At 40.4% G+C, this 16575-nt stretch overlaps 1 protein-coding gene across 1 annotated transcript; it reads left to right on the top strand.

Annotated features, from left to right (window-relative positions):
- The first annotated feature begins 15 nt into the window (after window positions 1-15).
- cnot6a (CCR4-NOT transcription complex, subunit 6a) lies at window positions 16-13259 on the top strand. The gene is made up of 12 exons (XM_044363635.1): window positions 16-121; window positions 1233-1354; window positions 2401-2587; window positions 2962-3047; window positions 3143-3247; window positions 3541-3609; window positions 4038-4195; window positions 4666-4820; window positions 6399-6553; window positions 6838-7071; window positions 7863-8065; window positions 8264-13259. The coding sequence occupies exons 2-12, from the start codon at window positions 1243-1245 to the stop codon at window positions 8477-8479; spliced, it is 1680 nt and encodes a 559-aa protein (XP_044219570.1). The 5' UTR covers window positions 16-121; window positions 1233-1242; the 3' UTR covers window positions 8480-13259.
- The last annotated feature ends 3316 nt before the right edge of the window (window positions 13260-16575 follow it).

Here is a 16575-nt window from a genome sequence, read left to right as displayed (position 1 = left end):
TATCGGCAGAGAAAAAAAAAACCTTACAGTCGCCATGATACAGCAGCGGAAACGGGTGAGAAGTAGCTAGAAAACAAAAGAGAACACGCAGTCGTCCTCGCGATTTGGTATGCTCTTGCAGGTAAAAATGAATTCTGATTATACTGAACTATTTTCACTGATTTCACCACAATCTCAATCAGATGCTGAAACCACCGTGATGATTTTCTGAAGTCGGACTTATTTGAATAGGAAGTCGGTCAGCTTCGAATAATTGGGGTTTGTTAGCTTCTAGCTAGCTGGCTAACATAAGCTAAGCTAAATAGCTCACAATTACTTGTAAATCCAGCTTTGTGAGCTCTTTTGCTCACTGTTTATCTCAGTGATAGTGATTCTTGCTGTTAGAGGCTAGCTAGCGGTAGCTAACTAATGCGCTGTTTCGTGGCCTAGTGTTAATGCGCAAGTCAGTGCTTTGCTGTTATGTAAACAACAATTGTACAGTATCTTTTAATATAAATTTGTGTCTCTGTTATTAACTCAACGGGGCGGAGTGTTAAAGTCCGCTTACGCTAATTGTTCAATTTCAGTAACTTCGAGTGTCCGTTTTCCATGTTGCTAGTTAGCAATTGAGCTAGCGTTAGCTATTTAGCGTTTGTTATGTATAGTTTAATGGCTACCTATTTAGGTTAAGCTAGGCTAATCAGTTAGCGACAACGAGAAGCACACCGTATAACCATAAGTAGCAATGTACTTGATTTTAAAATGCAGTTTAATTTTCAGGTCTTTTGATAATATAAGCTTTACCTAGTTGTCAACAGCCTGGTGTGCCAAGTTTTGCATTAAAAAATAATGTAGTACGTTAATTTTAATGTTGATTATTAACTTATGTAACTCCAGTGAAATCACAGCCTTCAAAGGAACCTGTTAAAATTTCAATTAACGTTACACTGCATTGTAGAAGATCGATAGCAAACTATTTCTTCAACCATAGCTTGATTTTAAAAAACAAAACAAAAAAAACTTTAATTAAAGGTCACACCTGATATATTTTTGTCAACATGTGCTCATGTGGAAGCTTAAATGTCAAAGAAGATGGGGTTACTCGATTAGTCAGATGCATCACTGCTAACCTTATTTAGAGTATTTCAGCTTTAGTTTCAGGGCTAAATTTACAATTGATGGCATATATGGGGAACTTTCACTTTGTATTAGGAATGACATTTTACACTTAAAATCAATTTTTATCTCTGTAGTGTTATAGGAATGCCCAAGGAAAAATATGACCCGCCAGATCCCAGGCGGATGTACACAATTATGTCCAGCGAGGAAGCAGCCAACGGGAAGAAGTCATACTGGGCTGAGCTGGAAATCAGCGGTGAGTATTGTCAGAGTTCCTGGTTGTGTAGGAAATTTATTGGTTTTACTGTGAAAAAGGTCTCTTTGCTATTTTTTACCCCATGGATATGCTGTTTCTTCTGTTGAAGGTCTTGCTCGAAAGTACTGGTTGTATAAAAATGTTAACCACAACATATTTAGAAATCACACACATCTTTCAAGGATGGCATAGAGTTTAATTGCATCACACTGTTGTCTCATATTATATTAAAAGTAATCATTATTTGTATATCAACTATTTAAATCACAGCATCAAGCACATGTAATTTCTGGATCTCCACTGTTCAGATAAGATCTAGGCCCACCATGGTAGCTCTGCACATGTCAATCTCATGTGTGATTGAAACAAATGATTATTTTCATTATCAATTAATCTGCCAATTATTTCCTTGATTAATCATATGTTTTATAAAATGTCAGACAATTGTGTAAAATCTCCATTCGTTTCAGAGCCATAGTGACATCTTTAAATTGTTTGTTTTGTGGGCCAACAGTCCAAAACCCAAAGATACTCAATTTAATATCATAGATCACTAAGACAACAAGCAACTTTTCACATTTAAACCAGTACAGAAGCTGAAAGCAGTGAATTTGGGGCATTTTTCTTTCAAAAATGACTAATGATTAACTTCTTTATCTAAATTGTGGCCAGTTAATTTGATTGACTAATTGATTAATTGACTATTGTTCCAGTTTTAGTTCCAAACAGGGTTTCCTTGGTTTTAAAAGAGGTCACTATAATGTTGTTTTACACTGGGGATGTAACTTAGTAACCCTTTACTAAACATAGTGACTCACTATGATAAACTACTGTTCACCATTTCATTTTAAAGCGAGACATGTTTGGACCAGCAGGAAACCTTGTTGGTGAGCTGGGCTTCAGATCAAATCAGTGAAGTCATATTGGCTCATTCACACCAATGGGAAACAAGTTCTCTGGTTTTTCTTTCGTTGCAAGAGGCATACTAGTTTGGCACTGGAATGTAATTCTCGTGTGTGTGTTTGTGTGTGTGTGTGTCCCTGCAGGCCGAGTAAGGAGTCTCAGCACGGCCCTGTGGTCTCTCACCCACCTCACTGCCCTGCACCTCAGTGACAACTCATTGTCACGCATCCCGCCAGACATTGCCAAACTACACAACTTGGTGTACCTGGATCTCTCATCCAATAAGATCAGGAGCCTGCCGGCAGAGCTCGGCAACATGGTGTCTCTCAGGTGAGTGATTTCAGGCTGTATGTTTATCTCTTAATTCAGGCATATTGTTCAGTGGAAAGCAGTAGCTGTTAGATGGTTGATCCTGAATTTGATTTTGGCACTCACGCTGAATACATGTATTTGTGCCTATAAAATTGGCATGGTCAGCCCTTCAGTTAATCATAAATCCACTGGATACTTGCTAAGTTTCTGTTGGTTTTGAAGTCTGTCTATTGGAAAAAAGAAAGAAGTCCACATTAACCAATGAATCTAAAGGTGACAGGTCTTACATAGACATTTTTATGATGTCAGCAGGGTGATTGATAATGTTTTTGAAAGGTTGTTTCTCAGGAGGGCTGGTTTCTGACGATCAAATTCCTCTATGTCCTCCACAGGGAACTGCTTTTAAATAACAACCAGTTGCGGGTTCTGCCATTTGAATTGGGGAAACTGTTTCAGTTACAAACACTGGGGTTGAAAGGTGAGTGGCTTATCAATGTTTTTTGTAGCCATTCTAGCCTTGAAATCCCATTGTTCTCTTAGATGATTCAGCCCACTTTGCCTTTCCTTCACCAGGAAACCCACTTGCACAAGAAATTATGAGCCTCTACCAGGAACCTGATGGCACGCGGAGACTGCTCAGCTACTTGTTAGACAATCTGGCAGGGGCTATCAAGCGCAGTGAGTCTCCCCTCTCTCTGGCCGTTTTGAGACTGGAACAGGAAAAGATAAGGCTCATCAGAATATATAGATGGGGCCATTGTGAATCAAAACACAATGATCCGCCCAACAGTTTTAACAACTGTCTTTCTAATTTGGTGGAATTCATTAGATGAAGTTGTGTGCCATATGCTTTGTAAGCTCTCTTAGGCAGGAATATCAAATTGCCTTGTTAGAAGTATAGCTTAAGTTTAGTAGCTGTTATCTGTGTTCCCGTTGTCACCGATATTGAACCGTTTTCTATCTCTGTTCAGTACCAACAGAGCAGCCTCCAGCCCGGTCATGGATCTCTCTTCAGGAACCAGACAGAACACGGGCTTCGGGTAAGAACCACATACATGAAACATGACTTTGAATAGATTCGCACGGCCTCTATAACCTTCTCTGTTGTACACTGCTGTTTATTTGTGAAAATGAAGACTTTAAGTCTCATCCCAACACTAAAAATGTTCCTTACATAAATGTCCAACTCTGTTGTTGTAGAGATTCCCACATATAGACTTATTTTTTTTATTCACAGGTGAGCAGCATGTGTACAAATGTGGTTCTTTTATTAGGTTCAAACCTTTCATTTTGTGTGGGAAGTACTACTGAGCTCAACCCAAAGACAACACTTTTGACACTTGTAGTGTAACAGACCATGCACAGTTTCTGTGGTTCAACCTGAGCAACTAGCCTGTGTAACATTTTAGTGAAAAGAGCAGTTTCCTTAGTGTGTCTGAGATATGCCTTCTGTTTTTCCTTTTGTCAGCACTGTTCTCTGTGATGTGCTACAACGTGCTGTGTGATAAGTACGCTACACGACAGCTGTATGGCTACTGCCCCTCTTGGGCTCTAAACTGGGAGTACAGGAAGAAGTCCATCATGCAGGAGATCATGGGCTGCAATGCAGACATCATCAGTTTGCAGGTGAGAGATGGACATCAAAGCACATGTTTAGGTTTTGACATGAATTAACATGAAAGTTCCTAAAAATGTATATTTAATAACCAAAGTATTCCAACTAAAATAGGAAGTGTCTCTGATAATACTTTGTTTCACACGTGCCCATATCACATGAAGCAGGGTTAATGTGTAGCTTGAGGAAGAAAACAAATCTATAAATGATTTCTTGCACACAAATGCTGCATTGTATTTATACATGCAAATACTCCTCCTGCATTCGTTTTCAGTTGTTGACATTTTTCTTACTCAAATAGTTTTTGTTCTTTAAATGTTAGTATCCCACACCACCTCTTGCTGCTTTAGTCTTGTATTAAAATATACAATATAGCATTATGTTTTGTTCTTTTTTTTTTTTTTTAAAGGGAGGTTTGTTATGCTTACATGTCTGTCAGCCTGTCCTGTTCTTTCTGACACATGCTTTTTGTTAATTACAGGAAGTTGAGACAGAGCAGTACTACAATTTCTTTTTGCCTGAGCTGAAGGAGCAGGGCTATGACGGGTTCTTCAGTCCAAAGTCACGAGCTAGGACCATGTCGGAGTCGGACCGCAAACATGTGGACGGATGTGCAATTTTCTTCAAGACAGAAAAGTATGTAACTGCAATTTTGCATTTCTTGTCCTTCACACATGTTTTGTTGACTGGCATTAATAGGACTGAAGAAATATTTTTCTTAATTTTCATTTCTTTTTTTTGTGTAAATGCCAAAATCAGCAGCTTGTAACTGTTTTAAGACAGCTGAAACCACAAAAAAAAATCTTTGAAATGAGTGGTTTCAGTCCCTCCACTCTGTTCATCAAAAGGAGTAGTTCAGCTGAGTAGAGCTTTCACAGCTTTTCTTAACTAACCAGTTTGATTTTTCTGCAAATGAAAAGCTCTTCAAGGATCAACAAACAATAATTAACTGTAGCGTACAAATGGTGACAACATTTCTTGTGCTCATCTTGGCATTGCTAAAGCCAATGGTGTAATGTAGGCGGAGAACTTTATTTAGGTTGATGTTCATAGCAATCTGAAGTGGGGATTGGTACCATAGCACATGCATTTGGGGAAAATTACAAATGTTCAGCTTCTTTCATGGTAAGTATTTTTATAAGATCACCATCACTAATAATCCTTTATCCACTTTTCAACATACTATTTTATGCAAAAATATTGATAGATGTTACACAATATAAGAAATACAATTTTCTGGTGAAGTATTCTTTTAAGTATGACTGTATGTTGTATGAGATAAAACAACTCATCCCATCCAACAAATTTTAGAGCTACATACTCTAATAACATGCGTTACATTATGTTACATAAAAAGACAAGAAGAAATATTAGAGCTTCTTTTTATATTGATATTTTTGCTTTCCCAATTGTAGTGTAATTAGTGTTTTTCTTAAAGTGGCGAACATACTGTAGCGTTGATCTGTTGCTGACACTGTTGGTGTGTGTTAGCATTAGCTTTTCACTAAAAATGATAGCATTTCTATGACTATTATAAGCTTTTATTAAATTAGGGGAAGGAGCCTGTTTTTGGCATCAGTTAAAAAAACATAGAAAGCTGAAGCTGCATCTGTACATCAATTGGTAGTTAGTGCAAGAAATTATATGATTGAAATTCTAAATCTTTGCTGCCATTTTAATGTACAGTAATATCATTAATGTTACAGTGATGACTGAGATGCAAAATTGTAGGGACAAGTGGTAAAATGTCTTATTTCTACCCTGTAGAAGCATTTAAATCATAATCTTGCACAGTGTCCCGTCGTCTCTGGTATTGTGAGGCACACAGTTTTTATTTAGATGATTTTAACAAAATGAGGCCAAGTCTGGGGAGCAAAGTTGGTGCTTTGATAAAATAATAATTTGTAGTACTTCTATTCTTAGCTGTGACAAGCAGCCAGTATAGGTCAGTTCTATAGGCCTCAAAGTAATAAAACATAAGATAGATTATACAATTGAAATGTACCATGCATGAGCCATTGTGCGACACGGCTACAAGCATTTTGAGCCTAAGGGTTGTACCTCTGAGTTAAACTCAAACACTGAGGTTTGCCATGCCAGAGGTCCTGAAGGCTAATCTGGAGTGAGACATTTCTGTGCTTCTCTTCATACATGTGTTCCAACTACTGCCTCTGAAACATGTCTCTTCCTTCATCTCTTTCTGTTTTCCTTCAGGTTCAGTGCAGTGCAGAAGCATACTGTGGAGTTCAACCAGCTGGCTATGGCTAACTCCGAGGGCTCAGAGGCTATGCTGAACAGGGTGATGACCAAGGACAACATCGGGGTAGCTGTACTGCTTGAGGTCCGCAAAGAGATGATGGAGGCCTCCTGTGAGTAGACACCCCTTTTCTGATCTTTGGCATTTTTTACTTGTTGTCTGACATTACAGATTTACTGTACATGTTTCTGTTCTGCTGGTTCTGCTAATCCTGAATTGACTTTTATCTGAAACTTACTAAGAAGCTGAATGTACAGTACAGAGGATTGTGGGTGGTGTTACACATGTCCTCGGTGGCTATCTTATCTGTTCAGATACATTTTCCATTTGGGTAGTGTATTTAATGTCTTAATTCCTCTTTTCTTGCTGCTCACATTCTTTCTTTCCCCCTTTCAGCTGGAAAGTCGCTGCACGGCATGGAGAAGCAGCTGCTCCTGGTAGCCAATGCCCACATGCACTGGGACCCAGAGTACTCTGATGTTAAGCTGGTCCAGACCATGATGTTCCTGTCAGAGGTGAAGAACATAGTAGACAAGGCCACACGCAGCCTCAAGTTGTCCTCTGTCTCCGGTGAGACCAATGCCATTCCACTGGTGCTGTGCGCTGACCTCAACTCCTTGCCTGACTCTGGTAAGTAAGCAATGCTGATAGAGCTGCGCTGTATCTGACCACAGAGAGTTTTTATATACACAACTATACTATATACAACTATACATTCATTGAAGATGCAACAACCATAGCATTATTACGTTAATGGGTAATTGTACGATTGTCGGTTTGTTTCCTGTCATCTTGTAATATGCTGTGGTGTCCTGAAGGGAAACTGTGAATTACAAGCGTCTCCTGATGAGCAGGTTGATGTCTTGTATGGCACCTCCATCAAATTAATTATGGGAATACAATAAACATAACCCAGATGATAGACCCAGATTACATTTTTAGCTTGAAAAAAGTTATGTATACATGTGCAGCCCTATTTGCAAGGTATGTTTATCTGGGATCTAATTTGCATGAATGACTGACCTTTACGTTTTTGGAGGTCACTGGCATTGGATAAAGCGACTTCTAAAATCCCATCCATTTTAGCCCACAAGATGACAGCCATAAACCAGGACTGGATTGTTATTAGACTGATTTGTTTTAGCATTTTGATTCGGTAAATGTGACAAACTTCAATCTATAATGACTATCTATCTATATATCTATCTACTGAAAAATGTTTATCAGGTGCCAAGGTATTGCCCCCTATTTCTTTTTTAGTTCAAAACTCTACCAAAATTGCCTAAATGTACCTTTAACATTGCCCACTGTTAGAGTTGGAACACACTTGGCTTGGCCAGTTGGGACCTACAAGTGCCTCCTGACATTTTCTTGATTCTGATTAGGCAGCTTCTCCCCTCTCTCTCTGTCTCTCTGTTCAGGCGTAGTGGAGTACCTGAGTACTGGCGGAGTGGACTGCACCCACAAGGACTTCAAGGAGCTTCGCTATAGCGACAGCCTGACCAAATTCAACTGCAATGGCAAGAACAGCACGTCCAACGGCAGGATTACCCACGGCTTCAAGCTGAAGAGCGCTTATGAGAACGGCCTGATGCCTTACACCAACTACACCTTTGACTTCAAGGTGACTGGGTTTGCAGCATACAGATGTGTCTTTGTTGAAATAGGCAGCAACGTTTAGCATCAAGTTTGTTTAGACAAAAGTGAAACTGTACAAAGTGGGATGAATATGTTTAAACAAGCATCATAGTATCAAGGATGTATTAATCTACTCTTAGAAACATTTCTGTAGAGGTAACGCCCTCCTTTCTTCTCCCTCCAGGGTGTCATCGACTATATTTTCTACTCCAAGCCTCACCTGAACGTGTTGGGTATCTTGGGCCCACTGGACCCCCACTGGCTCGTAGAGAACAATGTCAGCGGCTGCCCACATCCCCACATCCCCTCCGACCACTTCTCTCTCTTCAGCCAGCTGGAGCTGCTCCTGCCCAACTTGCCCCCCCAGGTCAATGGGCTCCATCTGCCTGCACGCAGGTAGTGAGTCCCTGCCACACCACCAGGGGGAGCTGTAAACCGCAGCCTCTCCCTTTTCAACCCTCCTCCCTCCCACTACCAGCTCTTCCCTCCACCACACCGGAGGAGGAAGACAAAAACACAACCTGTAAAATATTCGTACAGTGAGGTCTGGCCGACAGGGATTTCGTATAATGTTATAGATATTCTATATTTTTCTTTTTTTCTTTCTCCGTTTTTCTTTTTTGTTCTTTTTTTAACTGCTCGATTCAGTCCAGTTCGTGTATCATATTTTGTGTTTTGGACTCCCTTTCCTCCTCAAAATCCACCCACCCACCCACTTCTGCTTCTATCTTTCAAACTAGAGGGGATGGTAGCTCATTCAGATTTGTCACATGGGACACGGTTTTGGTTTAAGAGAAAGCGGCTGCGGGGACGACATTCACACGAAAAGCTTCATAGCTGATGGTCTGTCTGTCTGTCCTGTAAAAATCTGAAACCAGCAAAGACAGCAGACATGTCAGTCTCATACCTCCCATCATTGGCTTGTGCTCGTTTTCCCCTGTACTCTGGGCAGCCAGCGTACTTCCTCAGTCATTGTAGGATGAACACGTGTTGAGTCAGATGTGGTTGGGTTAGAGCAGCTTTAGCTGGTAGTTATGCGTCCCTGGAGGTGGATGTAGGGCAGCTCGTATGAGGTGAGATTTCCTGCTGTCATTCTGTGGTGCTGAGGCCTTCTCGTGTGGTCACGGCCTCCCGTGGTGCTACAAGATAGTCTACACCTCTTGACCCCGGCCCTGGTGCATTAGCTACCAAAACCCACACATGCCTCGAGAACCAGACGTCCGAGAACGACATCGCCTGATTTTTACATTGGCAGTGTTAATCTGTGAAGGAAGGATGTTGTGAGAAACTGAGAGCAGCTACCATCCTATTTTGCAGACTGTTTTCACCCCAGCTTGTATAGTTGTTAGGCTAGTCTTGTGCTTAGGAGCTCATATGGCCCACGTACCACCTTTTTTGGGGCAAAGGGGCAAGGGATTTAGGCTGATGGGCAAAATGATTGGGGGGGGGGCTTTCACAAATCTTTTCTTTGTCTCGATTGCTTTTAGGCAGAGAGAGCGAGTAATGGATGATACACAGGAGTAAAACCAGCATTCCTCTCACTGTCTGGAGTTGCCATCCAGCTCCATACATGCAAAACATACACACACATAATTTGCAGGCAGATCTGTAGCACTGTCTCCGAGGCCAGTAGTGACTTTCCCCAGCCATAAATTCCATACACAAAAAGCAGTGGTTTTTTTCACAAGTGTTTGTACAGAATAGAAAATCTAGACTCAGTCTTTACATGATTGTATATGAACCACAAAAGACCTGTTTTCTGGCGTTTTTTGTACTAAGAGTAAATTATGATCAGATTTGAAAAAAAAAGATTGTATTGTAAACTATGGCTAAATTTTTATCCAGTTAATGTTAAGATGAATTGATATTACCAGCTTGTACAAAAGACTAAGAAGAGGTTGTTCAAGGCGTTCGCAGTCACTACTTTGCACTCCCTCGAGATAAACTGTAATTAATGTATCAGTATTGTTTTATTTCTGTCCCTCCTCCCCTCCCCCCCCGCCCCCATTCTCTCTCTCTGCTGTTGATTTGATTTGCCGGCATATTGCTGCGATTGTAAATAGACACTGAGTAAACTCTGCCTGTTGCTTCTTGCCCATTAACAAAGCCATTGATCCACACTGCTGCCATCAGTTCAGACTAAAAAGGACACGCAAAGATGAGTCACAGCCCACCAGTGACACCACATCCGTTCATCTATATATCTCACACACATACACACACACACACACACCTGTGGCGTGTGACTGATACGACCTATATGAACCCCACATGTACAACAAAACATCGTGCCTCACTGTAGCAGTTGTCGTTGTCTTGCACTATTTTACATTTGACGAACGCCTGAACAACCTTTTCTCCTTTTATTTTTTAATACTGTTGAGACATTTGTGAAGATTTTATGTCCTTTTTTTGGTTTTTGTTAATGTTGATTTCCTTTTTTATGAGCTGTGACAATGTTATGATGATGTGTATATCCTTCCTATTCATTGAGCTCTCTAGTAATCAGGTATGTTTTCTCCACTGACCCTTTCCCCCTCTCTTTAAGGAACATGAGTAGGATGTCTTTATAAATCTGCTCTCTTGGATTGTTTTGCACCCTCTTTGTACTTTAGCACAGCTCCATGCCCAGGCCCCCCAAAACACACCAACAGCTCCTTTCCCCGGCCATATAACCCTAGATATGATTTTAAAATCTCCACCCAAGCTTGTCCATCACCCTAATACTCCTCCCACCCTCAACCGCCCGACCTCAGACTTAACCTGCCCTCTATATTACTTGAGCTGTGTCTTTTTAAATCCCTTTGCTCAACCACTTTGTATAGTTCCTTACGCTCGTCACTGCAGCTATAGTGCCATCTGTGGACCCTCCCCCCCGTCCCCCCTACCTCTGTATCGGAAAAAGGTGGTAATCCCACTTTTGCTCTACTTTTGGATGAACAAGGGATGAGGGGCAGTGAGCTCAGCTGTTTCTCTCTGAAGGCCAGGCAAACATGTTGCTATGAATCAAATTTGTCACATCCCAGACCAACAAGCGGGACGATTACTTTCAAGGCTTTTACACAGATACAACCGATGATGAGCACTTACTAGATTCAGATGCAGCTCCCCTCACTCCCTGTCCCATCACATTAGTGAATAAAGATTTTTAATGTACATGTTTAAATAACATTTTTAAAGCAAGAGGGAAGCAAGTAAATAGGAAGTATGAATTTAGTCCTCATATCAAGGTTTCTTGTCCCATTTGTTTGCCCCCCACCCCCATGTTTGTTTTTTTTAAAACTTTTTTTTTTTTGTTTTCCAATGATTTTCCAAATTTTTTTTTTCCTGAATGGCATTAGTATTGTAGTAGATTTAAAGGCTAGCTTTTTTTGTAAAGTGTGAATAAAAGATGTATCTCATGTTTCCTTTCTAAAAAGATATTGAATTGTGTTGTTGATGTATAAATCATGAATTCTATGATGGTGTTATGTTTGCTACATTGTTTTTACTTTTACTCATTACTTTTTTTTTTCTCTCCCCCCATATACTCTTCTCCCATCACAAACCAAATCCTTTGTAGAAATCATGATGAGATGTTGTCTTGATGGGTCGACTCGAGAAGTTGAATGTTGCCTCGTAGAATGAAGGATTGCGTGCTTATTGGGGCGGGAAAAATACCTGCATCGTTGGTATCAGTTAAAACTTTCAGCACAGGGATATTGAACCTTTTTTTGTTTGTTTTTTTTTTCAGCTTTATTTTGGATGTTGCGTGGCACTAGCTGGAGAGTGCTAGTGTCTGTAGGTTAGGGCAGCAGAGCTGTCTTACTCGTGGCTAGAAAACACTGTTCTGACTGGTGTAAAACGTGTCTGTAAGACTAAGCTAACGATGTGCCGCTGGTCGCTAGACTGGTCCTGTGATGATTTTTGAGTACTTCTAGTCCATCTCACTCTGTTTTTGTGCATCACAGTGGTTAAATCTATTACACTAGCTAGCTTCTATCAATAGTCACTGATTTGACTCTTAAGTCTTTTCATTTTTTTGATGCCCCCATAACCCTTCCCTTCATCACTCTTGTTAAATCAGACTATGGCATCTGGCTAATCACAGAGCAGAGTTATGTCACCCTGCAAGCTTCAGCGAGTGATCACATTGTTGGCTTTGTACTTTTCCACTGTTGCATTGTGTTTCATAGTTTGCTTGTTAAGCGTCAAGTGATTTTTTTCTTTTTTTGTTTTTTTTTTTCCCCAGGCTGCATCTCTTTTTGTAACGGTGCACACCAAAGCTGCTTGTAGTTCAGTTCTTTGTTGTAGAGCGAGTTCTTTTCACCAACATTTTTTTTTTTTCTTATCCAAATCATAGTCTTCATGAAACGTAGGGCTGTAAGGAAAGCAAGGTACTTTGGTCCTTTTCCTTGAATTACATGAACACCTCGCATCCATGCTCATACTCGTCGCTGTTGTTGGGAGTTTGGTTTCTCAATCCATCGGCTCCTTTTAAATGCATCCTTTTTCCAAAAAAAAAAAAAAAAACCAACTTGGCAATAATACCTGGACACAGTCAGAAGGGGTTTTTTAATATTTTATCTGGAAAAATGTAGCTATTTCATCTTTCAAAAACTGTGGTCGTTTTTTGCTTTTAAACTTTCCATCTTCATCCCGACCTTCCTGACCTTTGCGTTACCTGACCTCCTTTTTTTATGCTTTTTTTGTCCTCTTCCATTTATCATCCATCTTGTATATTTGCTCCATCTCCTTTTCCCTGCCGATCTAGTGGTAGTTGTTCAATGATCAGGATTGTCTTATCTGTAGTCAGCTGAGTACATGTATTGATCTGTGTCACTGTGTTTATGCACTGGACCAACTATTGTTTACCATTCATGAAATACCAGCAAAAAAAAAAAAAAAAAAAAAGAATAATGACAAAACACTTGCACAATGTTGTAGAATGTCCATTAACCCAGATGAGAAATCAAGGCAGCTGTTTTCAAATCAACACATACTGTTTTAAAAAGAAACTGAATGGTAAACAATGCTTTCTGTTGTACCCCTTAGCCGTCCTCTCGATTCTCTTTGGACTAGTTTTGTTCTTTTAATTATTTTTTTTTTCCGTTGACTACAGGTTCTGCTTGTTTCCTTTACACCTACCTATGTATTTTCCTACTTCTGGTTGAAAATAAATTCTATATTATCTGTTTCAAGCTGTGTCACCTCTTATTCTTTGCAATGGATATTGAAAATAAATTCTATATCTGTTCTCCTTGTCTTGCCTCCTTTTGCTTCTGTTTTCATTTTTTAATTATTTCCAATCTTCCTCAGACTTGATTTAACAGCTGACACAATATAAAGTGACTATAGATGGTTCTCTTCCTCACTCCAGTGACCTTATCAGCCATTTAATGCAGCAAACATGCTGTGAAAGCAGACGGATCACTGGTTGACAAAGCTCACACGTCTCCTCCCTCCCGTTGTAAACAGCAGCATGTAGCTATTCAAACCGCAGTTAGGAGCATTGTGTGGTGGTTGATGTTGAACATGCAAGTGTGTCAAACAGCTGGCGGAGGCTGGATCATGAGGCCCAGGAGGATGCGGCTTTGCATGTCTTTGTTTCAACCAAATTCTACAGCAGCCTCATCAAATGATGTGAATATCAGTGGGCATTTGGTTAAAATTAAAACCCCTCTGCGCTCCGTGACACTGCTTTCCAGACCAGTGCGTTAGAGGGAGGTTGGCCTGGTTGAATCTCTGTGTCAGCAAGTACACTCACCCCCTGAAGAGACACTGAGCTGAGCCTGACCTTTGATTTTCCTCCAGGATGGCAAATGAAAAGAGAATTTCCCTTTGGGGATCAATAAAGTTTAACATTAACATTTAATACCTAAAACAGCCTGGGGATGACAGTTTGTGTATTATCAGTTGTAGACACATGGTGGAGCCAAAGAATCACCTTCAAACGAGCGCTGGAAACTGATCCATCCAGGTCGCCCACTGAAGGATGCATGATGTTAGGTTTGAACGAGTCACAGAGGGCTCATAACATCAGCTGGAGTGAATTTAGTGAGAACAGGAAGCTGAATAGTGATGCACAGTGTAATTGTATTCTAAGGATTTATCAAATGCCACTAGAGTGTGTTGGACATAACAGTTTGTAACATCTGTTCTGAGAGGTATAAATAAAATGTATTTTTATTGTTGATATACCAATTAAAAGTTGCTGATGACAGGATTATGTTTATGTATACAGAATGATGTTAACAACCTGTATGTGAGAACTAACAAATAAAAATCAGAAAGTTAATTCTTAACTAAGCAGTATTAAGACTTTTCCAGGAACGATTAGGTGATTAATTGATTAGTTGAATATATAGTAATAGAGTAGTTGAATATTTTGGGGGATTCTCAATTGTCAACAAACTAGCAATTTGAAGACATTACTTTGGGTTCTGGAAAAAGTTTTCCTGTTCAACAGATTACTTGGTGTTGGTTGGTGATCTGACTAGAAGAAGAAGGTTTTTCTCAACTAACACCTGGTTCACTTGTCATTTTTCATTGTGCTTGGCCGGCCATGAACCAGCGCATGTTGCTGATGCGCAACTGCCCTTTAATCAATGTGGTATTCACTGAAGTCTATCGGATGTGTTTGTTGATTGTGCAAAATTCTAAACAATTTCTTCTCACTTGTATGCCGGTACTAGGAAGAGACCTTTCTCAGATAATAGTGGACTTCCACACTAAATCACTGCAGCTGTGTCCATGAAATTAGTACCAGTTAAAAGACCTGCAGGGATGTAAACCACCAGCTCCCCTTCATAAATGAGTGGCACATGGTGAAGTGGTTGTAGGAGAAACCTGAGAGACTTGTGGACAAATGCAACTAAGCTTCCCACAGTTAAGTCAGCACCACAAAATAAAAGTAAAATGATGTGAAGTTCTGCAGCACAAAATGATAATTATCAGTTCATTCACATTCAGTTTTTAGCACACGCAAACAAACCTCTGTACATAGAGTGAACAAATCACATTCATGCAAGAGAAGTTGTACACAATGAGCCCAAAGGCGTCATAATAATTACACTGAAATGAATTGTGACAGTAAACACACCTCTCACCTAACTGTGCTTAGATGGAAACCAGGAGCTTTTTCAACATAGCTGCCTTAATTCAGTGGAGTTAATCTGCTTAAAATGAGAAGAGTTAAGAAATTGGAAGAGAATATCAAAGGCGGTCCAAGAAGCGATTTTCCCTCTCGAGGTCATGAACTGCTTCTTGTTTTAAATGGAATTTCTCGCAGGAACAGCTGGCCAAATGTGTGAGAGGATGTTGGAGAGAACAAGGTAGTTTTTTTTGTATGCGTTCGCATAGAGAGAGAGAGAGAGAGAGAGAAAAGAGAGATTCCTCTCTGCTTCACCCCAATGTTGGCCGACTATGTCTTGTGTTGACGTGGCAGCATGATTGCAAAGCCTGTAAAGTCCTTTGCAGATGTAGAGACTCTCTATCTCTCCTCTCTTGTTCCTGCTTGTTTTCTTCCTTCTTTATATCCTGCTTTATTCCTCCTCCCCCCACTTGACCATCCTTTTTTTTTTAATCCTTTTCCTCTGAAATTCCCACTTGTGTCTGTCTGTGTGTGTGTGTGCGTGAGCATGACTACTAGGCCAGTTGCCTTGTGTGTGATGTTCAGCCAACTCCTCCTAACACGATATCTGAATACTTTTTTAGGTTGTAGATTCAAGTTGTAAAGATCCAGAAATGAGCCCATGAAATATAGTTGGGTGTGTGTGTGTGTCTGACTGAGGCTGGACCTGCCAGACCAGACACACGGAGCCAACACAGCAGGCCGGGCCATCAGAATACTCACTGAATGAAAATCATCTCAGAACAGATCCTGGCCTTTGCTCAACAGTGACAAAAGACAGTGATATAATTTGGAGCAAATCTTTTTAACCAAAATGATCATGAATGACACCTGAGCATTTGGTGGTCTGTATAACAGCACGTTTCTGCTGGCGCATGTGTGTGTGTGTGTGTGTGTGTGTTTTATTACTCTTGTTAAACCAATGGGGTGTGGTTTTGTCCCATTAGAGAGGAAGGTGAGAGCCTGAAGTTATGTGTAATGGACAGCAGCAGCTTTGGATGGAGGACGTGTGTGTGTTTTAGGGTTTTTTTCCTGTAAGAGCAGGGTGGTCAAGTGGCATCCTGACCAGATGTTGAGTGTATTAACTGGAGTCACCTGTTGCCAGGATGCAGTGAGCTTAAAGGGGACATATAATGTGCATTTTCAGGTCTATATTTTTAGTCTGGGGCTCTACGGGAATATCTTGGCATGATTTACAGTTTAAAAAACTCCTTATTTATCTTATACTGACCCTTTATGCAGCTCCTCAGTTCAGCCTCTGTCTGAAACAGACTGTTTAGCTCCTGTCTCTTTAAGGCCCCCCTCCCAAAGAGCCCAGTCTGTTCTGATTGCCCTGGCTTTTAACTTGCAGGGAGCATTTCTACATATGTTTACCTCAAGTTTCG

This window comes from Thunnus albacares, chromosome 10, assembly GCF_914725855.1.
Source record: "Thunnus albacares chromosome 10, fThuAlb1.1, whole genome shotgun sequence".
Taxonomy (NCBI): domain Eukaryota; kingdom Metazoa; phylum Chordata; class Actinopteri; order Scombriformes; family Scombridae; genus Thunnus; species Thunnus albacares.
Note: the sequence above shows the minus strand (reverse complement) of the source record. Positions and strands in the feature narration are given on the sequence as shown.

Bases quoted from the DNA above. Each gene is read 5' to 3' on its own strand.
- cnot6a (XM_044363635.1), top strand. From the start codon at position 1,243: ATGCCCAAGGAAAAATATGACCCGCCAGATCCCAGGCGGATGTACACA. The intron at 3,248-3,540 runs GTGAGTCTCCCC...ATCTCTGTTCAG, and splicing joins GGCAGGGGCTATCAAGCGCA to TACCAACAGAGCAGCCTCCA. The intron at 8,066-8,263 runs GTGACTGGGTTT...TTCTCCCTCCAG, and splicing joins ACTACACCTTTGACTTCAAG to GGTGTCATCGACTATATTTT.